Source organism: Peromyscus leucopus, chromosome 8b (genome assembly GCF_004664715.2).
Source record: "Peromyscus leucopus breed LL Stock chromosome 8b, UCI_PerLeu_2.1, whole genome shotgun sequence".
Lineage (NCBI taxonomy): Eukaryota > Metazoa > Chordata > Mammalia > Rodentia > Cricetidae > Peromyscus > Peromyscus leucopus.
In genome coordinates, this window is record NC_051086.1 from 87,827,830 (window position 1) to 87,855,493 (window position 27,664).

General features: G+C 46.7%; 1 protein-coding gene and 1 long non-coding RNA gene across 2 annotated transcripts in view; one reads left to right on the forward strand and one right to left on the reverse strand.

Annotated features, from left to right (window-relative positions):
• Itgb3 (integrin subunit beta 3) overlaps positions 1–4,478 on the reverse strand; it is a 58,289-nt gene extending 53,811 nt beyond the window's left edge. The window contains exon 1 of the mRNA XM_028882698.2: positions 4,347–4,478. Coding sequence (XP_028738531.1) covers positions 4,347–4,422 — 76 coding nt within the window. The 5' untranslated portion in view covers positions 4,423–4,478. The remainder of the gene's footprint in view (positions 1–4,346) is intronic.
• A 123-nt stretch (positions 4,479–4,601) lies between these two features.
• LOC119086907 lies at positions 4,602–27,252 on the forward strand. The gene is made up of 3 exons (XR_005090300.1): positions 4,602–4,710; positions 22,270–22,373; positions 26,454–27,252. It is a non-coding gene; the product is annotated as an uncharacterized LOC119086907 (long non-coding RNA).
• The last annotated feature ends 412 nt before the right edge of the window (positions 27,253–27,664 follow it).

The following is a 27,664-nucleotide window of genomic DNA, read 5'->3' on the forward strand; positions in this document are numbered from 1 at the left end:
AGTATTAAATGCTCTAAACCACTGAGCCATCTCTCTAGCCCAATCCTTTTTTAAGATGTATGTATTTTTATTTTGTGTGTATGATTATTTTGCCTGCATGTATGTATGTGCACAGTGTGTACAGTGCCCAAGAGATCAGAAGAGAAAGCCGGGTCCCCTGAAATTGAAGTTACAGGCACTTGTGAACCACCTACGTAGGTTCTGGGAACTAAACTCGGGTCCTCTGCAAGATCAGCAAGTGCTCTTAACTGGCCCCAATCCTAGCCCTTTAAGGGGGTGGAAGTTTTCTAGGAACACCGTGTGCCTGGAGAGAAAGGTAAGTTTTTATTGTTTTGCTGCAGAGTCTCAAGTCCCAATAAACTCTGGCAGCTTCCAAAGCGAAGAAGCCTCGAGCAAGCCTCATTCCCAACTCCTAGGTTCTTAGCCACTAGTGACCTGAGTTGCAGTAGGCACATGACTCTTCCACTTGGGGAGAAGGCAGAGGAGGGGATGGTGAGATATAAAAAGCCACCCTGTGGGCAGCAAAGAGAGGAGGGATAAGCCAAGCGGTTTATCCCCAAAGCTGCTCAGTCACATACACGCCCCTTGCCCGATTAATTATCTGTCTGCTGATTCATGACTTGCGGTTCCTGTGGGCATGCTTCCTGGCTGTTTCTGCCAAGAAGGGCAGGATTCTTGCAGCTGGGAGGAGATGATAAACAGAGATCCAAGGAGGGTGGGGAGTTGTAAAGGGAGAATTTTTATCAGGGAATTCTAGAGTCACATTGGGCTCCCCCCCCCCTCAACACTGCCTCCTTGTCCTACCTTCTGCTATTCCCAGGAGACACATGCCACCTCTCGCCTTTGCCCTCCTGCTCATGAATATGAGGGGAAGAACAGAAAAGATTGTTCAAGTGACTCCCTCAGAGAAAGGACAAAGGGGAGACACTTCAGGGGACTCTGTGTTCCCATCATCCTCTGGTCAGAAGGTGAACACCAGTGCAAAAGGGCTGGGGTTGTGCTTTGGTAGTAGAGCACATTTGGCACACAAAACCCTGGGTTCCATTCTCAGCAAAACACACACACATACACACACACACACACACACACACACACACACACACACACACACACACCCTCCAGGGTGTTCAGGTAGAACACTCGAGGTTACAAGTATGTAAATATTGGATTTCTTCAAAGTAAGAGACATCACCTCTAGACGCCTTTTTGTGCCATTCATTCCCTACATGGCTCTTTTGCTGCTGTGTGCCAAGTGCTGGCGCAGCGTTCAACCAAACAGACACTTTGCTCTCCTTACGGAGGCTGAAGTCTTATGTGTTGGGTTTTACCACCCTCATTTTACAAAGTTGAGACTCATAGGGGGAGAAAATGAATGTGTGGACCTCTCTCCTCCTGGGCCTTCTCTGTAGATTCTTACAGGACCAGAGGGGCTGAAACATGCCAAGCCACCAAAGAGGAACGGGTTGAATTAAGAGGATGTGAGAGACGAATTCTCAGCTGGGAGCCTGGTTGTACTAATGCATGAAGTAGCAGCCGCTCTGGCCTGCAGCCCATAGTATACACCAGTAACAGGAATGACAACAGGAATCGCCGGGTACTGAACACTTAACTTGTGTCTTTGTCTCATTTAGTCTGCGTAACAGAGGCGCCGTTTTTCTCCACTCGACAGGTGAGGAAACACGACTAAGACATTAGCAAGACCACGTGGTCATTCAAGGGCAAAGTCAAACCGACATCCCACTGGCTTAAAGCCCAGCTCTCCCTTTCCCCTGCATCACGCCTTTCCTCATCTCTCCAGGCCCCAGGGATTCTGGAAGAGGGCTTCAGTTGGAGAGTTTCCAGAATACAAACTCTAGAAGAGAAATAAACACCTCAACTCTGACCTACTTAGGTTAGAATAAACACTAAATATGAGGAAGCCACAAAACTGGTATTCAGATGAAGCTAAAAAGATTATCTTTAGAGATAAAAACTGAACATCAATGCTATCCTCACTGAAGCTCTTGTCCCCTCACAGCAGAATCGCCTGCTCTGGACAGCCTCTCTGTCGCCTCACTCCTGCTCTGGTCCTCCTGTGTCCCTTCAACACTGTCCCGTCATCTCAGCACCTGCCTCCCCAGGAACCTAATGATACTCGCAGCTCTGCCACCAGCACCAGGATGGGGTGTAGGTGTGACGACACTTCTTTCACAGGGTGCCCCGGCGTCCTCTGTTCCTCAGCAGGACTCTACCTGCCCCTCCCAGGGAGTCTGGGGCTAGTTCAGCATAAGCCATCACCTCTCTGGATTATTCCAGTCACAACACATCTGTGAACAGATATCCTAGCGGCTTTGTGGGCTTTGTTTATTTTGGTGCATATGTGCACTCGTACATGCATGCTCATTTACAATTGTTCCTGGGCAGAGACCGGAAGACAATCTTGGGTATCATTCCTCCAAATATCACTTTTTTTTTTTTTTTTTTTTTTTTGAGACAGGATCTCTTTCTATCCTGGAGTTCCCCAAGCAGGCCAGGCTGGTTCACCAGTGAGCCCCAAGGGACCTATCTGCCTCTGTCTCCTCCCCTAGCATTGGAATTACAATCACACCACTACATCAAGCTTCCCTCCCCCCCAAATAGGTTCTGGGGACAGAATTCAGGTCCTCCAACTTTATCAGCCCAGCTTCCCCATCTCCCCTATCCCCACTAAAGGATTTTTAAAGCCAGACTTAGGTATACCAGAGCAGTGTGATCCTGTATGGATCATTGCAACTGTGTGAACCAAACCAACAAGTAATACACTGAACGCTGGGGTTCAGGAAAGGTGGAAGAGAGTGAGAAACCAAAATAGCAGATAGACTTCTCCCTCACTAGAGTTGACCCAAACACCCTGCTGTCCATGCATCATCTGTGAACTCATTACTTTCTTCTCAAACTACAGATCATGATGATGATGATGGCGGTGGTGGTGGTGATGGTGATACTCAGAAGTTAATGTGAAAGAAAGCTATGGATATAAACAAACCACAATGTGTTTTAAATATATCTCAAAAAACAGCTGAGAGGAGCTGGAAGTCGTCTAACTCAACAAAGAATACTAGCTACCCTGATCTGATTGTTGTACAGTGTATTTGTGTATGCAGTTTCACACTTTACACAGACATGCCCTGTCATTATATGCCAATTTAAAATTCAGAAGTAGTGAGTTTTTAAACTCATGAAGTTAGCATATCTGTACGAAACATCAGCTTTGCTGGTGAATTTCCCCATCCCCAGTCAAGGGCTAGCGGCGGCTTGCTAGAGGCTCAAACACCTCCAGGGCAGAATGTTGGAGATCCCGACTTCTGTTCTGTGGTCACAAGGCCTGTTCAATGTAGGCTAAAGACCACAGTTTTCATCTGTCACTCAGAAGCTTCAACCTTAAGTATTCCAGAAGGGCAACCGTAAGTACCACACTGAGACACCCTTTCCCTTCCGTGGCTGTGTTTATCTGTATCATTATGGAAGGGTCTTGAAGGCAGCCACCAAAATATTTTTTTAGAATGCTTAGCCTCAAAGTCACTTAATAAATTTTACCTTTAAGAAATGGTCCATCTGGGTCTGGAGATGTAGCTCAATTAATAAAGTGCTTGCCTGACACGAGGAGGCCTTGGGTTCAACTCCCAGCAACGCATAAACCCTGGGTGGTGGTGCGTATCTACAACCCTAACACTTATTAGTGGAGGTACAGGAGGGTCTGGAGTGTGAAGCATCCTCAATAATGTGAGACCCTATTACACACACACACACACACACACACACACACACACACACACACACACACATCTGTAGGGTTTAACTTGCTCCAACTGACCCATAACCTCCGTTTCTCCACCTCCCGCAATATCATGTCCCGCTACAGCTCTGCTGACTGGACCACTCCCCATCCCGGCAGCACCAGTGAGGCCAAAAGCTGACTGTCCAGGCAGATGATGACAGTTGTGAGCTGCACGCAGGGGAAACAAAGCCAGCCCCAAGGACCTCTGTGCTGACTCCCAGCACACAGTCAGGGAGTGCTGGGTGAGAGATCTGTCCCAGGAGGACTCGAATCCTGCTTCTCCTTAAAAAGTGGAGCAGCCAGATGTACAAACTCGAAGGAAGAGACGTGCCATACTCGGAGAAAGGGGCAACTCAGCGTGCACACAGGTGAGCCACATCCTCCAGCCAGTGCACGGGGGCCGCCCCGCAGAGCCCCACCTTGCCTCTGCCACCCGCGACGCCCCTCGAGACCATCGGAGGAAGGATCCGCCCCCCACACCTCAGCTTCTCAGCCCGAGCTCCGGGGGATCCCACGGTCCCACCGCAGTTTGCACACCCGCCTCACTCACCTCCAACGACAACGCCCGCCAGGGTCCCCAGCGCCAGCAGAGCTGCCCAGAGCCGCCCCGGCCGCCGCGCTCGCATCCTGTCCCTGTCCGCTGCCCTTCACACGCCGCGCGCCACCGCTAGCCTGGCGCCCACGGCTGCTTTTCCCGCGGTGGGAGGGGAGAAGAGAGGAGGGGACGCAGTGGGTGGGACGCGCGGGGCGGGGCGGGCCAAGGGCGTGCGCTCCCTCCCCTCGGGCGCCCGTCTGGACCCTGCCTGAAGCTGATGGGGAAACTGGCGAGCCTCTCTTCGGAACCCTCCCCAGACCTCCGCCCACGAGGACCCGCCCGAGCGCTCACTAGAGGAAACCGAGCCCCACCGGGTCGTGTGCGTATCTGGGTCCCAGGGGTTCGCGTCTGGGTGCTTGGTTTAAAAAAAAAAAAAGTAGCTATTGGGCCACTTCCTGGACTCTTCTAGTCCCCACCTCCACAGACATCAACTATGTTCACTTCGCCCTGGCTCTCTTGATTTCCTCCAGTCTCATTCATTCTCTCATTGAGTTAACAGGCAGCTGTCGAATGCTTTCCCTGCAATCTCTTGGCAATACCACGTCTCCAGCTTGTGTTAGGGGAGATGGATCTGTGAAGAGCCTCGTCTATCAGGTGTCTGATACCCGTTTCAGGACAGTCACTGTATTGCCTTCAAACTCAAATTCACTAGCTTTGTGGTATTTTCCTCAGAGACTACTTGCCTGCTATTCCCGTCCCCTACACTAGTTCCCTTGGGTCTTCCCCAGATAGGAAACCTCTAGAAGCTCAAAAGGTGCAAAACACTGGGTCTGAAGAGCAAGTCATAGGAAGTAGCTAGGCCGGTGTATCCCGATCAAGAATGGCAGTGTCAAAATGAGACCAGGACTGGCGATGCAGCGCTAATGTACAGCGCTTACTTGCCTAGCGTGCCCTGGGTTCATTCCCAGCACGACAAAAGCAGGACGTGGTGTATGCCTATAATTGCAGGGCTAAGGAGGCAGGAGGACCAAAAGTTCCAGGTCGTTCTTGAGTACATAGAGCGTTCAAAGCCAGCCTGAGCTACAGGAAACCCTGGAGGAGGGGCGTGGCCAGAAGAGACCTGACACCTGGCCATGATCCATCCCTCGCTCTGAGCCCAAGAGATTCTTGTCACTCCTAAACGTCCCATGCCTTTCCGACTGACTGACCTTCCTTCCTCTTTCCGTTTGGAAAATTCCACTTATTTTTCAAAATATCTCAAATGTCATCTCTTCCACGCCATCTTGTCTGATGTTCCTCCTCCAGCTTCATCCTTTGCAGAGATGGGCACTTCTCCCTCAGACCTCTCCAACACCAGGATAGTATATCATTTTGGGTACCAGGTAAGAACTTTATAACTGTACAAATTAATTGACACGATTACATTTTCTATGCCATTAGGACCTAGTATATTATTACTATACACAGTGACGTGTAGCAGAGCACGATTACATTTTCTATGCCATTAGGACCTAGTATATTATTACTATACACAGTGACGTGTAGCAGAGCACAGCAATGCATGTCTCAGTCCCAGCACTTGAGGGTAAGGCAGGAGGATGGCTTATTCGAGCATCACCTAGGCTACACAGCAAGACCCCATCTCAAGCAAAATAATAATAACATGAGGCTGGGGAGATGGATCACTGGGTAATAGTGCTTACTGGACCAACATGAGGACCTGGGTTCAAATCCCCAGCACCCACATAAAAATCCGAGCATGGACACACGCTGGCCTGTGACCCCAGTGCAGTGGGAGGGATCGCAGAGACAGAAAGCTGGCTTCCAGCTAGCCTCGCTCCAGGTGAAGTGAGAGACCTCATAAGAAAATAAGGCAGGCTGTAACACGGCAGAACACCCCTCCTCCCGGGCTCCTCCGACCTCCCCATGTGTGTGCCTAGGTACCTGCAACTGCACATATGTGCCTATACCACACACACATGCATATACACATACGCACAAAACAGTAATTCACAATTTATTTTTTATTTTAAACATTTATCTCTTAAATAAAGAGATCAGATTAATCCACATATTTACTGTTTTTGGTACTCTTCACACCATTCTATAGTTCTGAATTTTGATTTAGAAACACTTCCCTTCATCCTGAAGAACATCTTAAGTTTAGCAACTCCTGGGGCTGGAGAGATGGCTCAGTGGTTAAGGGCACTGACTGCCCTTCCAGTAGGATCCGGGTTCTATTCCTGGCAGCCACATGCAGTTCACAACCGTCTGTGACTCCATTTCCTGGGAATCCAACAACTTTACAGACATACATTCAGGCAAAGCACCAACGCACATAAAATCAAGATAAGTTAATTATTTTTTAAATTAGCAATTCTTACAAATCTCCTTAAACAAATATGCCTGACTTCCAATTACTTCACTCTTATTTTGATGATATTTCTTATAAATAGCTTTCTAGATTGTCAGAGGCTTCCCCCTTATTATATTACATCCTCTTCTTTTAAGTTAACTGCATTGTGTGTGTGTGTGTGTGTGTGTGTGTTGTATGCAGGGACATGCATGCCATCGTTCACATGGAGGTCAGAGGACAATGTGGGAACCAGGGATGGAAACTCAGATCATCGGGTTTGCTCAGCTGGCGCATCCACCCGGTGAGCCATCTCGCTGGCCCTCCTCTTAGCACTTCCGATATCACATTACTTTTCTCAATGTACCTGACCGACACAGTTTAAAGGAGGAAGTGTTTGTTTTGGCTTCAGGTTTGAAGGACTCTCAGTCCGTCATGGCAGAGATGACCCAGTAACAGGAACTGTTTAGTCCTTGATAAAAGGGACCTGAGGCTGCTGGTCACATTGTGACAACAGACCAGGAAGTAGAGAGACGAGGATGAAAACCAGGACAGAGCTATTGTCTTTAAAGGTTCCCTTCTACCAGCCAGGACTCATCTTTTCTTTTAATTTTTAAAAAATAATTATTTATTTTTATTTCATGTGCATTCGTGTTTTGCCTGAATGTGTGTCTGTGTGAAGTTGTCAGATCTCATGAAACTGGAGTCACAGGCAATTATGCACTGCTGTGTGGGTGCAATTGTGTGTGTGGAATTGGACCCCAGGTCCTAAAAGATTCCACAAACTCAAATCTGTACCACCAACTGGAGCCCAGGTATTCAAAATGAGCCTCTGAGGGACATTTTACATTCAAGCCACAACAAAGCTGTCCTCCTGTGTGCTGACCCGCATGGTCTCTGAAGAAGTTTACCGTCTTTTCCATTCTTTTCCCTATCTTCTTGTTCTAGCTGTTCCCCATACACACACACACACACACACACACACACACACACACACACACACACACACACGCTCTAACTTTTCATTTTGAAATTAATTATGTTTATTTTGTCATTACAAAGCACTAAGGAAAGTCCCCTTCCATCCTTCACCCAGCCTCCCCTAAGGTCCACATTTTATCTTGATTACCACATCATAATTACCAATCGACGGCAAAGAGTGTTGATTCCATACTGTGAACTAACGCCGTTACAGATTTTGAATTGTGCTGCTTTTCACATTGTCTTTTTTCTGATCTGGGATCTCTCTCGTATTTAATCTTCGCGTCTCCCAACTCTCCTTCAATCTTTAACATCTTCATAGTCTTCCTTTATAAACACTGTCCCTGGTTGGAAAACTAAAAGGATAGTCCAATAGGCTAACTGCTCCGGAGAAGGTGAGTACTTGGAACAGCAGGCAGAGAGGCAGACCTTGCCTGGGTCCATGGCCCAGCCTCCTTCTCTAACTGCTCCCTTGTCCCAGCCCTCCAAACCCTAAGGGAACAAGGGCAGTTCCCGGTGGCCATATTTCAGCCGGTGGCATGCTTTCTGTACACAGATGAATAGACAAGGGTATGTGTACACTATGAGCTCTGCCAATCAGAGCCCATTCCCAGAATCCTGGATTGGAAGGACACCCAGTGTTGAGTGTCCGGGTCTGTGCAGCTTGGGAGCTGCAGGTTTCCTGAAAGCTGAGGTCAGGAAAGCCATTTTGAGGAGAGTACCTGGGAATGCCAGCCACAGTCTAAGCACACTTGCTCAAACAGCCTCAAGGTGGAAAATAGCCATTGGGTTAAAGGCCAGAAAGAACATACCAGGAAGTTGAAGAGTTTCATTTTTTCTTTCATTTTCATCACTTAGAAGTTTTTGAAAAGCCAAGGCCAATTATTTTGTAGTTTTTCCCCAGGTAGAGTTTGTCTTCCGTTTTCTCATGATTGCGACATTTTGGACAAGAATCCCACAAAAATGATCAAAATGATGTGTCTTCTCAGTATGTAACATCAGGAGCACACGATGTTAATATGTCTTATTATTAGGTTGACTTTGATGACCTAGTTATAGTAGTATCTTCCTGGGTCTGCTCGCTAAAAGCCACCATTTTTCTCTTTGTTATTGATGCATATTTCATTCATTCATTAATAGATATTTCACAGAGAAGGTGCTTTACCTCCATGCCTGAAGGCCTGAGTTCCATCTCCAGGCTCCGCATGGAGGAAAGAGAGAACTGAGTCCAGCAAGATTGCTTCTGGCCGCCACACGAGCCACCATGGACTGAGCACTGGGGGCTGAGGCAGGGGGTGGACACACACACACACACACACACACACACACACACACACACACCACATGCATACACACAAGTAAATAAATGAAATGTAATTTTAAAATGGAAGAACCACTGATGGACGGACGGCAAAGCCAGTGGGTGGTCAGGCCTGTCAGCAGGTGGTTCTACTCACTGAATCATCTCTGCCCTTTTAAAAATGTTTCCATCAGTATTTCATACCTGCAACATTTGCTGCTGTGTGTTTAACGCGACTTTTCTACTTCCTTCAAAAGCTATTAATTAGTATTCTGCATAAGGAAGAGGTGTCCTGCTTCTAGTCCTAAAATGAACTGGTTCAGAGCACTGTGAACCCATGGATACTTATTTCATTCCATAGGTTATGATCTAATAATATCATTATTTTGCTGTTCGATTTGTCCCAGTTTTTTTCCTGACTACTTTTACATTTTTCTCCATCTTTAATTTTTTTTTAAGCCACTTCACTCTACGGTGACTTTGTATTTATCTGTTTGGGTTCTGGGGGAGAAAGATATATAAATGGTTTGTTTTCACTGTACATATTAGAAACTTTTAGCCATTACTTCTTCAAATATTTTTTCTCTTTACCTAAGGAAACACCAGTTAACATGTGTTAGATTAAATGTTATCTTCCACACGGCTGAGGCTCAGGTTTGGTTCTGTTTTTGAGCTCTGGGAATGGACTCTTAAGATGTCACAAATCCCAGACAACAGATGCGTCACTGAGCACAGCCTTGTTTGTCTTCAGTCGGTCTATCACAATTGCTTGTCTTGTACGCTAGTCTATTGATCTCTAATCCGTTCTTTGCCTCTCATAATTCTGTTGAGCTTCTCTGGGAAGAACTGTCATTTCAGACATTGTATTTTTTTTATCCTACTTTTCAAAGTGTGGTATTTTCTTTTGGTTCCCTTTTTGCTTTCAATTTCTCTATTGAGATTCCTCATCTCTTCAACTATCAGTTGGGTCCCTGTTCCTCTGTAAGTTTTTAAATCTGTTTGTTGTTTAAAATTTTAGCTGGGCAGTGGAGGCATGTGCTTTTAATCCCAGAACTCTGGAGGCAGAGGCAGGTGGATCTCTGTGAGCTCAAGGCCAGCCTGGTCTACAGAGTGAATTCCAGGACAGTCGTGGATACACAGTGAAACCCTGTCTCTGAAAACAAACAAACAAACAAACAAAAACAAAACAAAATTCTAGTCAGCTGGCCCTGGGGAGATGGCTCAGTAATGAAGTGTCTTCCACAAAGCATAGAGACCTGCATTGGACCCATAATACCCACAATTTAAAGAAAAGAAAAGAAACAGGAGAGAAAAAGAAGGTGTGGCAGGAGACAAGAAGCTCTCTAAGGCTTACTAGCCAGCTAGTCTTCCCAAAATAATGAACTCCAGGCTCAGCTAGAGACCCTATGGCAATAAAGAAACAAAAGACAACATCTGATGTTAACCTCTAGCCCCTACATATATGTGTTCACGCACACACATGCACAACATTCTTATTAGCTAATTCTGTTTCACCTAAGGGTCGGTTTCTCTTGGGTTTTATTTGACTGTTCTATAAATATTAATTTATGTATTATAATATAGTATATAACTATAATTATTAATTATATAATATTGATTCAGTTTCCAGTGTCTCCACATTCATTCTTTTTATTATTTTTCATTTTATTTATTATTGTTGGAGAAGGGGCATGTGTGTGCTATTGCACATGTGTGGAGGTCAGAGACAACTCTTGGGAGTTGGGTTTCTCCCTCCAAGGATCTAGGGTTCAAACTCACGTCTCTAAGCTTGCTCAGACATCTTACTAGCCTTTTGTTCTATGTTTGTTTCATTGTTTTTTTGTTTGTTTGTTTTTTGATACAAGGTCTCCCTATACCATGCAGGCTAACCCTAGACTCACAAACCTCCTGCCTCAGCCTCCTCGTACTGAGGTTACAAGAATACACTACCACGCCTACCTCAGTTGCCAATCCCTATTCCTTCATGTACATAGTGTAACCTGCTGTGGGATGTCCTGTATGCTATAAATATATGTTGCTATGATTGATTGATAAATAAAATGCTGATTGGTCAGTAACCAGGCAGGAAGGATAGTGTAGGCGGGACAAGGAGGAGGAGAATTGTGGGAGGTGGAAGGCTGAGGCAAGGAGACGCTGCCAGCCGCCACAAGGAGAAGCATGATGTAAGATACCGGTAAGCTACGAGCCACGTGGCAAGGTATAGATTTGTAGAAATGGGTTAATTTAATATAGCAAGAAGCCTGCCATAGCCATACAGTTTATAAGTAATATAAGTCTTGGTGTGTTTACTTGGGGGACGTGAGTGGGAGAGATTTGTCCTGACTGCCAGCAGGCCAAGACACAGGAAAACTTCAGCTACAGTAACCATCCATGTATAGGTATCTTTGGTGGATAGAAGTGTTCCAGATTTGGGTCATAGCAACACATCATCCAATCCTATTTGTTTTGGTTTACATCTCTGGGACTACAAGTTATGTGGAGCATCTCCTCATGTTCATATTTGCCATTGAGTGGGTTGTTCACTCTAGAACATCATCCTTATTCCTAGGGCATGAGCTTTCCAGGGAGTCACCTAAGTGAGAGCTGGGCTGACTCCCCCACCCCACAACATCTCCAAGAGGTGGGCAGCAGCCTCCAGTGTCTATTATCATAAAAGCCATAGAGAATCCCTGAGTGCACATGCATCCCATCCCCCAACCCAAAGACCCTAGGGAACACCCAGGTGGACTTCTGAGGGCATCTCCCCACTTAGCTTCTTCATCTCTAAAGAGCAGTTTCCACAGATCACATCCTCAGCAGCCCTGAACTCTGCCCTTATGTTCAGTGGACCAGCATGTACTTCTCTCAGTCTCAAGGTAGAAAGCTAGACAAATAGGGCTCACTTTGTGTGCTTCCCTCCTTCAGGAACTACTGTGTTACCCCTCCATTTCATTCAGAACCTATGTACAGTTTCTCAGATAGTTTGCCCAACTTCATTGATACATCACTGTAGGGAGCAATTCTGTGTCAATCACTGTCAGGAGTAGAAGCTGAGATTCTGTAGTTATTTACCTTCCTCAACCAGTGCTGAGCAAACACACAGATGCTGTGAGAGCAGGGACTGTCTTCACATTCCATGGCAGACCCTCTGTAAATAAGAGTCTATCTGTTATTCTTCATCACAACACTCGATAGTCGATCTTAACAATTACAAGGCCAGAGAGATGGCTCGGCATCAGAGAAGGGCATCTGCCACCAAGCCTGACAACCTGAGTTCAATCCCTGGGACTCCTATGAGAGAAAGAGAGTACCAGCTCCTACTAGTTGTCTTTTGACCTACACACACACACACACACACACACACACACACACACACGGGGGGGGGGGGGGTGGAGGAGGTGTATGTTCCCCACACACAATAAATAAAATATCAAAAATCGCTGGGCGGTGGTGGCACACGCTTTTAATCCCAGCACTCGGGAGAAAGAGCCAAACTGATCTCTGTGAGTTCAAGGCCAGCCTGGTCTACAGAGCGAGATCCAGGAAAGGCGCAAAGCTACACAGAGAAATCCTGTCTTGAAAAAAAAAATCAAAAATCAAAATAATCTTAACAATCTACTGTTCCAACAAAGATATTGGAGAACAGCTTGTCATCCTGTGATGTAACCACGTCAGCAGGCAGGACCATGGAGGAGCATCCAAGGCACAGCAGGGAGAAGCTGTATACAAGATGCACTAAAGAGGCAAGCATCACACAATACAGTCCCTTGTCCAACTCAGGCTGGCACCAAAAGAGTTCCTTTCACAGCCCCCAAATCCTGTCCACACTGAGCAACCCTACTCCTGTTCAGTGCCTCATTGTTGCTGTTGTAAGTCGGAAGGAACATATTTATGGCCACATCTTGGACTTTTCATATTCAAAGATCAAGGTTAATCCCTTTATATAAAGAGTCAGCGGGTCTGCATGGAGGTCCTCACCCTACCTACTGGTTATATCACTTGTAATGTATCTTACTTATCTTGTTGCTGCGACAAAAGCCATTTAAAGAAGGAGAGGTGTGCTTCAGTTGGAGGGTTGGTCCATCGTGATGAAGACGTTATGGTATCAGGAACTTGAGGCAGATGATCTGATTGCAACCACGGTCAAGAAGCTTGTGCTCAGTTTACCTTCCTCTTTAATTCAGTCTAGGATCCTAGCCCATAGAACAGTGCCAACCACAGTTAAAGTGCACCTTCCCACATCCACGAACCTCATCCAGAAAACGCTCACGGGCACACCCTCAGACTTGTTTCCATGGCGATTCTAAGTCCCATAAAGTGGACAGATCAAGATTAACCACCACAGGATTTTGAAAAGGCTATCAAATTCTCTCTACACTCTTTTTTTTTTTCCAATCTGTAAAAATAACTACCTGTTTCCTATGCTTTTCCCCTAGTGTCTACCTATCTTCCCACACACACCTGATCCCAACCCACACTCAAGGCTGCTTGGTTCTGTGAGACCATGGTTAGGAAAACCTGAAGGGTTCACAACACGCCCCCACAGTCGCATATACCAGGCGGACACTTCCGCCTAGCAATTCAGTCAGGATAGCATTTCGGTCAGGCGTCTCTCGTAACCAGGATACCAGCGACCTGGACACCTCCGCCTAGCCAGTTCCAGGTCAAGATAGCCATTTCCAGGCCAAGGTGTCTCGCATAACCAGGATCCGTGACGTTTCATGGCCACGTAAGCGCAACATGACCATGTGATCTACGCACACGCGTGGAGTAGTGACGTGACCTGGCCACGCCCCCAGCTGGTTTTAAAGCGGAGCGCCATGTTCCCGGTTCTCTCTCTTCTCTTCTCTTCCTCTTCTCCACGCACGTGTTCTCCACAGCTGCGCACTCTCTATCCTTTATCTCTAATAAATCTTATAAGCGGATTCTGTCGTGTTTCGAGACACTTCCTTGCAGGGTAAGAACACAACACAGCTAAATAACTAACAAAACCCTCTAACTGGCAGAGCACCGAGGAATATGTTCTCAGTTTTATTATTTGTGGAAAGACTGCAGACCTCTTGGTGAAAATCCACTCCTCTGGTTGAGGATACTAAGTGTGATGTAGCTTATTGGCTCACAGGCTTCCTCCTACAAGCTTGGCCGAGGATCTCCTTCTGTCCATTGAAATGACCCAGCTGTTCCTTGGCCTGCAGAAGAATGAGCTTTTCAGAGTTCACACTGATTTAAAAAAAATGGCCTAGCTTAGAATTTCTCTGTTCTGGAAGCTGTCTTAGAAAGTACCCATGGAAGTGATCAAGGAAATTGGGAGGAATGAACTCAGCATTATCAGTCACTCACCCACATTAGGAAATGTTGGCCATGTGCCAGATGGCTCCCAGGATGCTGAGGATGCAATGGTAAAGGACCCTGGGAAATCTACCTCGGGCTCAGAGAGAAACTGCACCCTCGTGGAGCCAGCCCTTCCTCTGCTGAGAAAAACAGGGAGAGCCCCAGAACTTGCCATCCCAGCTCCACATATATGTGACAGTCTCGTCAAGCCTGGATTGAAGCTCTGTGCCCACAAGGACATCCCATGGCAACCCATGCCACATCCTGAGAGCCATTCCTAAACCTTCCACAGCTAATCCTCAAGAGGGAAGATGCCTCCTTCTGATGTGGGCTACTCCTTGCCTCCAAATTTGTCCTGGCCCCAAATTCTTGTTCTGGTGCCTCCCTAAGTCCTGTCCCCACACACCCAGGGTCTAGCTCTAGGAAAAACAAATCTGCTTCCCAGCTCCCCGTATGCATTGTAGACTTCTCAGGTATTCCTTAGTCACCTGCCTAAGAGATAACTTGGTGAAATGACTCGGTAGACGTGCCTGTGACTAAGCCTGACCACCTTTGACCCCCGAGGCCTCCATGGAGGAGCTGACCTTCACACCTAAGTGGCGACACATGCACACACAGATAAATGATTTCTGACTAAAAAGGGAGAGTGTTGGAGATAGAATTTTAATCTCAGCTTCACAACTTACCTTGGCAAGTTGCTTAACTGTCCTAAACTTCTGTTTCCTCTCTATCAAGTGGGACTGAAGTGACAGTCATTTAGCTCCGGAGCGGGCATGTAATAAGTGCTCGGTGAGCTCAGGCTGCTGTTTCCCTTAGGACCAACCAATCCACTTGGGCTTGTTGTTGTTTAGATGAGGTCTAGCTGCCCCCATCCAAGAGGCCTTGAAATGGAGCCTCATGGAGGTCCCAGTCACTGGAGGAATGCTTCACACATGACCAACTAATAATAGCAAGTCCCCTAAGATCCTTTGGTATTTTTTCCTAAGGAAGTTATTATAAAAAGAGCAGGTCTGGCTTTATCCAATGCACTTCTCCCGGCAGAAGAGGTACTGATCCCCCAACACCACTTCCCCTTTGCCATCGCCATTTGCCATAGGGTCCTCTAGAACCAAGCTAGTGCAGACACTCTGCCTTTGAGCCTCTGTAACTGCGAGCCGAATGAATGTTTTCTCCATATAACTGTAGAGATGAAGTGATGACTGATAGGGTGCTGGGTTCTCAGTGTAGCCCCAACTGCCTGTAAGTCCGGAAGCCAATTGCTTTATTGTTGTTGACTGTCATTAGCTGTCCCTTCCCGCCAGTGCTGGCTGAAATTGAGGCAGGAGAGTACTGTAAGCTATCACACTGTCACTTCATCAGTGCAGGGCAAACTCACCAAAGATCTGGGTCAGGTCTTCTGTCCCTATGCTAATTAATCCTTGGAGGAGCCAGTGGCTATTCCTTAGTCCTTAAGTAGTGCTGCTAAGATAAGGCCCCTTGTCCCAAGCACTGGAGAATTTACCTCTTCTGAAGCCAGGGGGATTTTCTTCACCTGGAGAGTGTCGGGAGCTTTGTGAACCCTCTGTAATAGGCAGAAGCTTCTGTGGTGTCTATATTTCCAGGGAGAAAACTAGACTTTACCTTTCACTGGCTTCTCAAGTGGTTGTGTGACCTCAAGAGTTAAGAAGAAACACAGAGAAAGAACCCTGGCATCTACGGCCCTATGATACTGGAAGGCCTCACTCTAACCACTGTCCACAGTGTAACTGTGATTTTTGCCACTCTGCCAGCCTCTCTGTAGAAGCAGGACCTAGTCAGTGGCTCCCCAAGTCCCTTGACACTTCCCTCCAAGAGTCTTCTCCAAAGCCAGGGCTCTAGTTCACTTCACTATGTATACACAGGACCCAAGGTTTGATCCCCAACACCACAAAAAAAAGGTGGGGGGTGAGAGGAGTTAGTTCCACAGGTCCCCAGGCAAAGGAATGGCCTGCTTCCTTCCCATCATGCCAGTCTGCTTTCCCTTACCATGATGAGCCCTGCTTCCTTCCCATCATGCCAGTCTGCTTTCCCTTACCATGATGAGCTCCTGAGCCAGGCCCTCCCTCCAGAGTTTCTCCTGAGGGGTAGGAAAGAGAAACAGAGAGCATCCACCATATTTTGCATTAAATGCTGACCATCTCCTGTAGTCCTAATAGTAGCCCATCTTTTTGTTTGTTTATTTGGTTGGTTGGTTGGTGGGTGGGTGGGTGGGTTATTTGAGATAGGATTTCTCTGTAACTGGCTATCTTGGAACTCAATTTGTAGACCAGGCTGGCCTCAAACTCACAGAGATCCACCTGCCTCTGCCTCCCAAGCACTGGGATTAAAGGCATGTACCACCATCAGGCTATATTAGGCTATCTTATAGAGATGGAAATTGAGCCTGGGAGGTATGAAAAGGTATTTATTATGTTCACTATTATTCTATTACCTGCCATTTATTTTGCAGTATTTGGGGCTAGATACTATGCTGAACGTTTTTTCCCATAATACTTCTTATGTTCAGTGAACACAAAATAGACACAAGAATCCTGATTCTACGTGAGCAAAAATGGGGCCTCAGAGAGACAGGGTAATTAGCTTCAGAGCACCCAGGTAGTTAGTGGCAAAGACGGGATTAAAAACGGATCTGTCTGTCTGACTCGGCGCTCACCCTACAATCCAGTCTCCTTTGTTGTAAATATGGTACAAGGTGCCAGACACCCTTGACTGTTTCACTGTGACTTGGTGGGAAAAGCTCCCATCTTTTGGCTAAAACATGCCTGACTATCTTGCTTTCTGAGATAAAACTGAGAAGCCCATAAAGAACTGCGGTGCAGCCCAAGCCAAGACCAGGAATTCTGTGCCACTGACCCCAGGAGGCACCTAGGGCCAGTCATGTCCCACCCTCCCACCCCCACCGGCTGCTCTATTTCTAGGTCTTGACCACTTCCTGTCTTGGCTATTACAAGAAGTCACCAGCTCTGCCTGGCTGAATGCTGATACGGGCTCCGGAAAAAGCCGGGCATTAGACCAAGGTCTGGGTGAAACACAGCACCGTGGGGATTCAGCTTTTCCCTGAAAGGATGACAAAGAGTAGGGTGACCGTCAGCTTGGAGCAGAATCTCCCACAGCAGCATACCTCACTTCCCTGTGCCCCTGGCTGTTTCCACCCCGGGAAGACCTGTAGTCCTCTGCCTGGGTCTGAAAGCCATGAGGAAGTCCCCAGGAAGGAACAGAGGGAAAGAGCCATCCTTTGCTACTTTTCCAGGCAGGAGGACCCCCGAGCTCACTACCTTCCTTTGTCCATCCCTTCTCTCTATTCTTGTGCTCCATCGCCCTCCGACACTCGAGGGCTCACACTCCCACCCCCGGGGCTGTCTTCATCTGCCATCCTCATCCTGTTTCTTGGGTTCTCCTTTGGACCTTTGGTCTATCTAGACCCTCACGTCCGCCCCCTCGGTGCTCAGAGGATTCTGCATGGTAAGCCTTCAGACCCAGACTATCCTAAGTCAATGAGCACCCGGTTTTTTATGCTTTCTTTTGCCGACATCGTAAAATGAACTCACGTCGTCTACCTTTTCTGAAGTACTAAAGTGATGTGCTGGACAAGATGTAAGCTGGTGGAAAGAGAGAGCAGCAACATTTCCGCAACTGCCGGGCACTGAGGGCTCCTTAGATGCCAGGCATTGTACTGTCTGCCTACATCAGAAGGATCCCACACTCTTGAGCTGCGGACCACAACCCCAAAGGGAATTACAGAACTGAATGTGGGGGTCCCAGAAAACCTGGCAACAGGACGAGATTTTTTTTTCTAATGTGATATGACCAAAAATTAATTCGAAACCAAACACATTACGAATCTGAGCTGTTTCTGGCGGTTCCCGCCCATGCTGTGTCACGTGATCTACTGCAGGTTTGGTTCTGAACATATAACATGCACATTTTCAAACTTCACATCCCATCACACCAGGCTTCAATGAATGTTGCCTGAAACACTTTTAGCTCAGATTAGAGACATATGCTGATTTTAAAATAGTATTACATTTATTTGTTTATTTGTTTGTTTGTTTGTTGGGGTGGGGGCTGCATGCATGAAGGTCCGGGACAACTTGGAGGACTCAGTTCTCTCCCTTTACCACATAGATCCTGAGGACTGAACTCCAGTCATCAGACTTGGCAGAAAAAGCCTTTAGCCTCTGAGCCATCTCAGCAACCCAGGACATATGTTATTAATTACAGTGCTTCTTCTGTGTATACAAAGTTATCCATTTTTATAAAAACATGATAGCTTGTGGAAAACAAAGGCTTTACATATTTTCCTACTATCACACCTCAATATGTATCCAATTAGTATGCCTTGTGTTTGGACTGTGTTAGCATGTTTAATTCTAAAATTTGCAGTTTCAGTTGCTGCCATGCCTTTGATTTAAGAATCATTCAAGGGTGGTTAAGGATGTAGCTCAGTCAGTAGAGTGCTTGCCTAACATGGGCAAAGCCCTGGGTGTGGTGACCATCACACTTCCAGTCTCAGCACTTGGGGTGTAGAGGCAGGAGGGTCAAGGCTGAAGGTCAACTTCGGCTATGTGTGTTGAATTCAAAGGACCTCCTCGTCTCAGAGTCGACTGACAGCTGCTGGTGGAGAGTCAGCTTTCTTCGGGGATTTGGCCCCTGGGAGGCTGCCCATGGTCCAGCAGGTGGCCCTACATCCATGCACACACAGGCAGCACTAAGTGAACTCAGAGGGTTTGAGAAAGAAGAGCTCATGAAGTTGGAAGGAAATGGTGGTGGGGAAGAACTGAAGGGGAGGAATAGAAAGTGAGTTTGATAAAAAAAAAAAAAAAAAAAAAAAAAGACACAGTATGTGCATGCATGAAGTTCTCAAACAGTCAAAAAATTAATTAACTGGTCAATGATTTGGGGGTTGAGATTGGAGCAAATTTCCAGCAATTTCTGAAATGGTCTTGAATATATTTCTGCCATTTTGTACTACGTATTGGTATAAAGAGTATCCTCAGCTTCAACAATTATAAAATCAAAATATCAATCAATTCTGGAGAACACTGAAGATGATCTACATTTTTCTTAATTAAAAATAGGCATTATATAATTATCCACCTAAAAATAACCAAGTGCATCTATCTCATTTACATGCAAATTGGCTTTTATCTTTAGTAAATGCCAAAGAATTGTTTTAAAGTGCCTTTCTTTATGATTCCATGTGGATGCTGAGAATCAAACCAGGATCCTCTGCAAGAACAGCAAATGTTCCTAACCCCTGGGCCATCTTGCCAGTCCATCCCAGTTTCCTTTTTCAGTGCCTCTCTTACATTTGTCTTCTACTTGGTACCATTTTACATGTGTTGTGCACATACAAGACCTAGTATTCCTTAAAGGCAAGAATTCGATGCTATTCAAGTTTACCAAGAACCCCAAAGTCCAGGCAAACTATCAGTCACCGTTGTAAGAAATGAGACACTAGCATATATCATAAAGGCCATATTCTAATTCAGTAGCTAGGAAGGCAGGCCAGGTGTGGTGGTGCACGCCTTTAATCCTAGCAGGGGCAGGTGGATTCTATGAGTTTGAGGCCAGCCTGGTCTACAAAGTGAGTTCCAGGACAGCCAGGGCTACACAGAGAAACCCTGTTTTGAAAAACAAAACAAACAAACAACAATAAGAGCTGGGAAGGAGAGTGATGCAGTGGTGAGCGAGGCTCTGGGGTTCTGTTTCCAGGAGAGGGAGGGAAGAGAAGAGACGGAGAAGTAGTTCCAATTCAAACAATATCAACAAGAAAATGCATTGAATAAATAGCAAGGTAATGCATGAACTCTAGCTACATTGCAACTAATAGCTGCGGTTTTTTATGCTAGATCTTTGACCCTCTTTTCTTAACATATGGAGGACGAGGAGGCTGAGTTGAGCTGGCTGCTATGGGTGGGGGATAGAATGAAGAAGGGGCGGGACAAAGGACGCCATTATTTGAACCTCCTCTGCCCCCGGTCTGGGAAGGTGAAATCAGACCAGACCAGTCAGACTGCTGCTCATGTTCTCTCACGCCAAAGTCTCCCGAGGAAAACTGAGACACTCTAACTCCCTGTCCCTACCTCAGCTCAGTTGCAATGTGACACTTCTGTCTCCAACAACTCATACCATATATGACGTATGCAAATGCAAAATGATTAAGATTCTTTACAAGTAGAGGCTGGAGAGATGGCTCAGAGACTAAGAATATGTACTGCTGTTGATGAGGATCAGAGTTTAATTCCCAGCGCCCAAACTGGATGGCTCACAACCACCCATAACTCTAGCTCCAGGGGATCAGATGCCTCTGGCCTGTGCAGGCATCTCCACTCACATGCACAAACCTACACACAGACACACTTGTGCACATAATTAAAAAATAAATCTTTAAACATACATATGCTCTTTTGTGTATGACCAAATGTTTGTGCGATGGGAATTACTCTTGTTTGGCAATAGATACAACCTTAAAGAAAAGTTAAACCGGTAGGAGAAGGTGCGTGTAAGTGCCGAGCGTCAAGAAGATGGAGAAGGAGCACCGGTGTCTGAAGGGGGAAGCCCAGAGCAAGCCCCTGGACTCTGAAAAGTGACCTCAGTAGAAGGAGAGTCTGCATCCTCACTCCAGGTGAGGGACATGTGCCCTATATAGATCCAGAAAGTTCTGGAAAGAGGCACACTGGGCATGGTTACAAACGTGTAATTCTAAGAAGTCAGGAAGCAGAAGCAAGGAAGAAGAAGATGGCTGCAAGTTCCTGAGCAGGCTGGCTCTGTGGTGAGACCGCCTCAGAACGGATGCAGAGGAGTGAGGCAGTGAAAATGTCCCCACCCCCACCCCCACCCCCACCCCCCACCCCCACCTTGCGGTCAAAAGTGGGAGCCCAGGAGAAAGAACTGCCAATGCCTCTCTAAACCAAAGTGGGGGGAAGGGTTGGAAATGAAGCACCATCTGAGCTGTTGTCAAGTTCATGGTGGCCTGGGAGGAAGACCGGCCTGGCCAGATGCAATGTCAAAACATCCAGCAAGATAAACAGAATCCCACAAAGGCTCTAAACAGCACTTCTTGACCTTTTATGGATCTCTGACCCCCTGGAAAATATGATAGCAAAGCACAAAGCCTCTTCTTGGAAAAGGAGCACACATGCCCCTGCAAGAGTCTTTTATGGTTAAGAATCCCTGTTCCTACCACAAAAGGAATGAATGGTACTTGGCAGGGAAATTCTAACAATGTGGTTTGCAAACAATTAAACAAGGAAACAGGTGAGAAAGGATTCCACAGAGACTGCTAAGGCTGAAGGAAGAGATCCTGTGACATTCTTTTATACAACACCAGGAGGGGACAGCTAAGAGCTACTTACGGGCTTAAAGTTATGGCAAGGATCTGAAAACTAAAGCCTCAGAGACCTGAGTTCAACACGAGACTTAAACACATTATTAAAGGCTGGGGAGATAGCTCGGTCAGTAAAATGTCTGCCCCACAGACATAAGCACCTGAGTCTGGATCCTCGGAACCCACATAAAATTGGCATAAGATAGCCTGGGCCTGTAACCCTAATTCTGGGGTGGGGAAGGGGAGCAGACACAAAAACAAGCAGATTCCTGAAGCTCCTTGGGCAGCCAGCCTGGCCAACCAATGAGTTTCCCCATTCAATGAGAGACTCTGTCTCAAAACAGAATTGTGCGGGCGGGGGTGGGGGAGGGGCGTGGGGGGGCAAGGGGGGGCAAGGGGACGACAGGGGGGGACAGGACTGGACGGGACACAACAACTGGTGTCTACCTCTGGCCTCTACACCCATGTGCACACTCGTGCACAAACACACACCATTAAATAAACAAATAATAAATAATTTTAATGTCAAAAGTGGCAAACATGATTTTACCTAGGTCCAGACCAGAGCAGGACCAGAACTCCACAACCTCTATTTTGACCTTCGTTTTGTCTTTCCTGACAACAGGCGTCATAACATTCAGACTGTAAATATGAAAATGCAGTCCACGGAAGAGTGGTTTTCAACCTTCCTAAATGTGGTGGCCCTCTAAGACTGTTCCTCATGTCACGGTGAGCACCAACCATAAAACTGATGTCGTTGCTACTTCCTAACTGTAATTTTGCTGCTGTTATGAATCATAATGTTAATATCTGCCATGTGAGTCTGGAGGCCGCGTTGAGAACCACTGACTGGGAGGGAAATGAGACGCGAGGTAGAACAAACTGGAGAGCGACGTGTGCACTCATTATGTTGGCCTGAAACCAGTACCCGCTGGAGTGCTTGGCCTAGAGGAAATTCCAACTTGTGTTTTCAGGAATGGGCTAAAATGTTTTCAAAATGTGTTTTTATCTCTAAGTGTGGGGGAAAGGGTATGTGCACAAGAGTGCAGGTGTCTGCAGAAAGCGGGAGGTTTCAGATCCCCTGAAGCTGGAGTTGCAGGTGGTTGTGAGCTGCCCAGGGTGCTGGGACCTGGTGCCCAGGTCATCTGCAAGAGCAGTATACTCTTAATTGCTCAGCTGCCTCTCCAGCTGCACGGTGTTAGCTCTTATCGGGTCAGTTTGGGGGATACAGAGCATCAGGCAGAAACCTCGGGGACCTACTGGGGAAAAAAATATAAGTGTTAGGGCTTTTCCTACCTTGGTTTCATGCGCTGCATGCTAGGGTAGGTACGGAGGTAGAAAACAGCAGTTGTGTTACAGGGATCCTTTACTGCTGCTGTTTGGGGCTGGTTGCTTTTGAGACAGGGTCTTACTCTGTAACCCAGGCTGGCCTCAAACTCCTGACACTCTTCCTGTCTCAGCCTCTCAGGGTGCTAGGACTGTGGAAGTGAGCTGTGCTATAGGGATTTTAATGAGAAGTCCTGATCCCTGGGAGCCTCTGTGGTCCTACCAGAGCAGGAGAGAGAAGGGAGGGAGAGAGAGGAACAGGAGAGAGAGGAGCAGGAGAGAGAGGAGCAGGTCTTTCCTCAGCCTGTCCCCAGAGGTCTCCTCTCCCCACCTGAGTGGCTGCACATCCCTTCCCATCCTCTCGGTCCCTTTTTCTTCCCATCTCCTTACCCCTCTCAAGTCCTAGTCTCGATGCTTTTCCTCACTCTTCTTTCACTGTTGTCTCTTTTTAACCAAATCTTAAAATCCAAGGCAATGCACACAGTTCTTGCCTTTAAAAAACAAAACAAAGCAAAACAAAAAAAACTTTAGGCTTGAACCTAGGGTGATATGCATTCTAGGCAGGCAGTTTACTGCTGAGTTCTATCCCCAGCCACATATTTATTGTTTGTTTGTTTATTTATTTATTTATTTATTTATTTATTTATAGATAGATAGATAGATAGATAGATAGATAGATAGATAGATAGTATTTCATATGGCTCAGATTAACCTGGAACTTACTATGTAGCCAAGGATGACCTTGAACCTCTGAACTGTCCCTGTTTCCTGAGTGTTGGGATTACAAGGGATAACTACCATGCCTGATTTGGGTTTTTACTTGTTTGTTTGTTTGTTTTTACTTTTTTTTCAGACAGCATCTTGCCAACTAAATTGCCCAACTGGCCTCCCACTTCAGCCTTCTGGAGCTGAGACATAAGTGATTATCACCATCCTGTCTATCTACATTTGCCACACCTATTTCATGAAGTCCTCCCTCTTCCTCTTCCTCCTCTTCCTCCTGCTTCTCCTCTTCTTCCTCCTGCTTCTCCTCTTCCTCCTCCTGTTTCTCCTCTTCCTCCTCCTGCTTCTCCTCTTCCTCCTCCTTCTCTTTTTTCTTCTCCTCCTCTGATTTCTTGTTGCTCTGGGCCTCGTCCCTTCCTTAATCCTTAGAAACACTCTCTTCTGTCTTCTAGCATAGCTTTACTTTCACATGTACATTAGTTTCCTTTGGGTAGAGTATAAATTCATAGAAGGAGAAGCCATGAGTGACTTCGTATCCTGAAGAATCTACATGTGTGCATTCATAATTATTTTTTTACTGAGTGTCTCTCACCACTTAAGGTTCAAAGCACATATACACAAGATTATTTTTATCCAACTCAAGCATGAGGAGCTGAGTTCAGATCACTAGGGCCCACATCCAAAAACATATTCAGCAGCCTACCTCTGTGTCCTAGTTAGGGTTATTGTTGCTGTGATGAAACACCATGACCAAAAGCAAGTTGGGAAGGAAAGGGTTTATTTGGTTTACACTGCCACATTGCAGTCCATCATTGGAGGAAGTCAGGACAGGAACTTGGAAGCAGGAGCTGATGAAGAGGCCATGGAGGGGTGCTGCTTACTGGCTGGCTCCTCACAGCCTGCTCAGCTTGCTTTCTTGTAGAACCCAGGACCACCAGCCCGGGGATAGCACCACTCACAATGGGCTGGGCCCTCCCACATCAATCACTAATTAAGAAAATGCCTTACAGGCTTGACTATAGGCCAATCGTATGGAGGCAATTTCTCAATGGAGGCTCCTAGCTCTCTGATGACTCTAGCTTGTGTCAAGTTGGCATGTAACTAGACAGCACACTCTGCAATGCCTGCACTAGGGAGGGAGAGATAGGGGATCCCTGGAGCTCACTCTCCAGCTAAGCAGTGGGCTCCGGGTTCAGAGAGAGACCCAGCCTCAAAAAAATAAGGTAGAGGGAAGGCCAGACAGCTCATCAGTTAAGAGCTTGCTGCTCCTCCTGAGTTCAGTTCCCTGAAGCCATGTCAGATGGCTCACAACTACCTGTAACTCCAGATCCAGGGGATCTGACACCCACAGATGCGCGCGCTTGCGCACACACACACATTTAATTAAGTGTAATTACCTACCCTCTTACCTTACAAGCTATGGGACTAAGGCAAAGTGGGTTCATGATTTAGGAGTCAAACTGGGTCATGCCGGGAATCCGTATTTCCACCACAATGTCCTCTCTGTGACCCTCATTGCAAAACCTTTTAATGAAGCTTGCAGGCTAACTAATTGCTGTGATTCTTTTAAAATAAACAAGACCTCCATGTGTATAAATGCCCAAAGATTAGCTAAATGACTTCTGAAATTTCTGCCAGCCCAGGCTATGAACTTCATGTCATTACTTGGGGCTCCTCGTGGAGGCACACTGTTGCAATTCCGCCATCTAGTGGTGAGAACTGGACATGGCACCTCCAGCCGTCACCAACACACTATGGTTACCTTAAATGCCCCAGTAACCAGTTTTTGCAGGATGTCAGACACATGGTGGCACTGTGCTAAAATACTGCCTTCAGGATTATGTGACACCAGAAATCGAAAAGGTCTCTAGTTCTGACATCTTCAGCTCTCAACCTAGTGACTCTGTTCAGGAGAATAAGCTGAGACCTCAGTTTTAAGGGGAGTGTTTATCTATGGCACTGGGGGGAAAGAACAGGGAAGAGCCAAGCTGACTCAGATCTTGAAGGGTTAGAATAATTTTAGTGTTGCTGTTCTCCTGATCAGTCAGGAAAGATGTGCTCCCTCCACAGTAGTAGCAAGTCTGAGACCCGCTCCACAAGAAGACTTCACATCTGGTTCTATAAACCTGGCCCAAAGTCCATGGCTGGGGAGATCACAGGCCCTAGAGAGGATGCTACAGCTGTCATTGTGCTAAATGGATGTGATATGCTTGTCAAGCTCCTTCTGCTGGCTTTCTCCACTCTTATACAATCCAGAATTCTCTACCTAGGGAACGGTGCCACCCACAGTCAGCACACCTCAGTTAATGCAATCAAGATAATCCAGACAAGCCCACGGGCCAAACTAATCTAGACAGTCCCTCATCGAGAGTCCCTTCCTGTGAGACTACAGATTGTGTCAAGTTGACAATTAACGTCAACCACATCACCAACCCAAAAGTATTTGGACATTTCTGTTGCTGTTGTTATCGATGGGAATTGAACCACAGGTGCCAGATAAGAGCTCACCACTGAGCTATATTCCCAGCCCTTACTATTATTACCATTATATGTTAATGTTCTTGAATGGGGACAATATAACTCCCACTCCTGGGTTGCTGGGAATGGCAGTGATTGGCTCAGTGAGGGTACAGCACAGGGCAGGTGTTCAGGACATAATGGTGTTTTTTACTCTCTCTGAAGTTTGCCTTTGTGCTAGAAGGACCCTGCCTCTTGATCACCTCATCTCTAAGGTCCACTTTTCTCATCTTCTCCCCACAGGTAGTAGAGACTGTGGGCTGGATCAGAAGTTCGGTGCAGAGTTGGGAAGCCGTGAGCAGGCAGGCCTGCTCCAAGCCAGTGTCTGCTCACTGCCTCCAGCTCATTCCCTCTGATAAGGGAAGTTCCCACAAAGCTGCCCTTCCTCTCCAACTGGGAGCAGACAGCTCCATGGAAACCTGAAGTGGGAACTTTGTTTACCGCCTTAGACCCTGGGTGGCAGAGAGCTTGGCCTTATGGACACACTCAGCCATCCTTCCCTCCTCACAGCAGCTGCCCTGAGACCCATCACTTCCCGTCAATCCACAGGATGGGTCCCAAACCAGAGCCTTCCATACGTCTCCCCCATTGAGGTAAAAGGACAGGAAGTTCTTCTGTCTTCACATAAATAAGGCCCCAACACCACAAAGGCGATGTATTGGTCTTGCCAGTTCCTGAAGACGTTAACTGAAAAGGAAATGCTCCTGAACTCTCCTCCGTGGACAAGATGGCAGAGAAGCAGCGGCCATCTCAGATCACCAGACAGCTTACACATGGGAGACAGTATAAAGGAGCTTGAGTTCCTGTGGGATTTAGTGCCACCAGCCCTGGACCTCACTGGGAAAGAGAAGAATGAATGCTCTTCCATTTCTTGTCTGGTTGTTTGCTTGTTTATTGTTTGTTGCTGTTTGGTTTTCAAAGGTTTTACAGATTTCTTTCCTTTTGGGTTAGTTTGAGGGTCTGGGGGATTTTGTTCTGTTTTTGTAACAGGGTTGTCCTGTAGCCCTGTAGCCCAGGCCAGCCCCAAACTCACAAATCTCAATCTCTCTCTCTCTCTCTCTCTCTCTCTCTCTCTCTCTCTCTCTCTCTCTCTCTCTCTCTCTGTGTGTGTGTGTGTGTGTGTGTGTGTGTGTGTGTGTGTGTGTGTGCACATGTGTGTATCCTCAGAAATTAGAAGATGGCATTGGATCCCCTGGAGCTGGAGTTTAAAGTGGTTGTGACACCAGACGGTGGTGGCACACGCCTTTAATCCCAGCACTTGGGAGGCAGAGCCAGGTGGATCTCTGTGAGTTTGAGGCCAGCCTGGTCTACAGAGTGAGATCCAGGACAGGCACCAAAACTATACAGAGAAACCCTGTCTTGGAAAAAAAAAAAAAAGAATAAATAAATAAATAAATAAATAAAGTGGTTGTGAATGTCTGGATATGGGGGCTGGGAACCAAATTCTGGGTCCT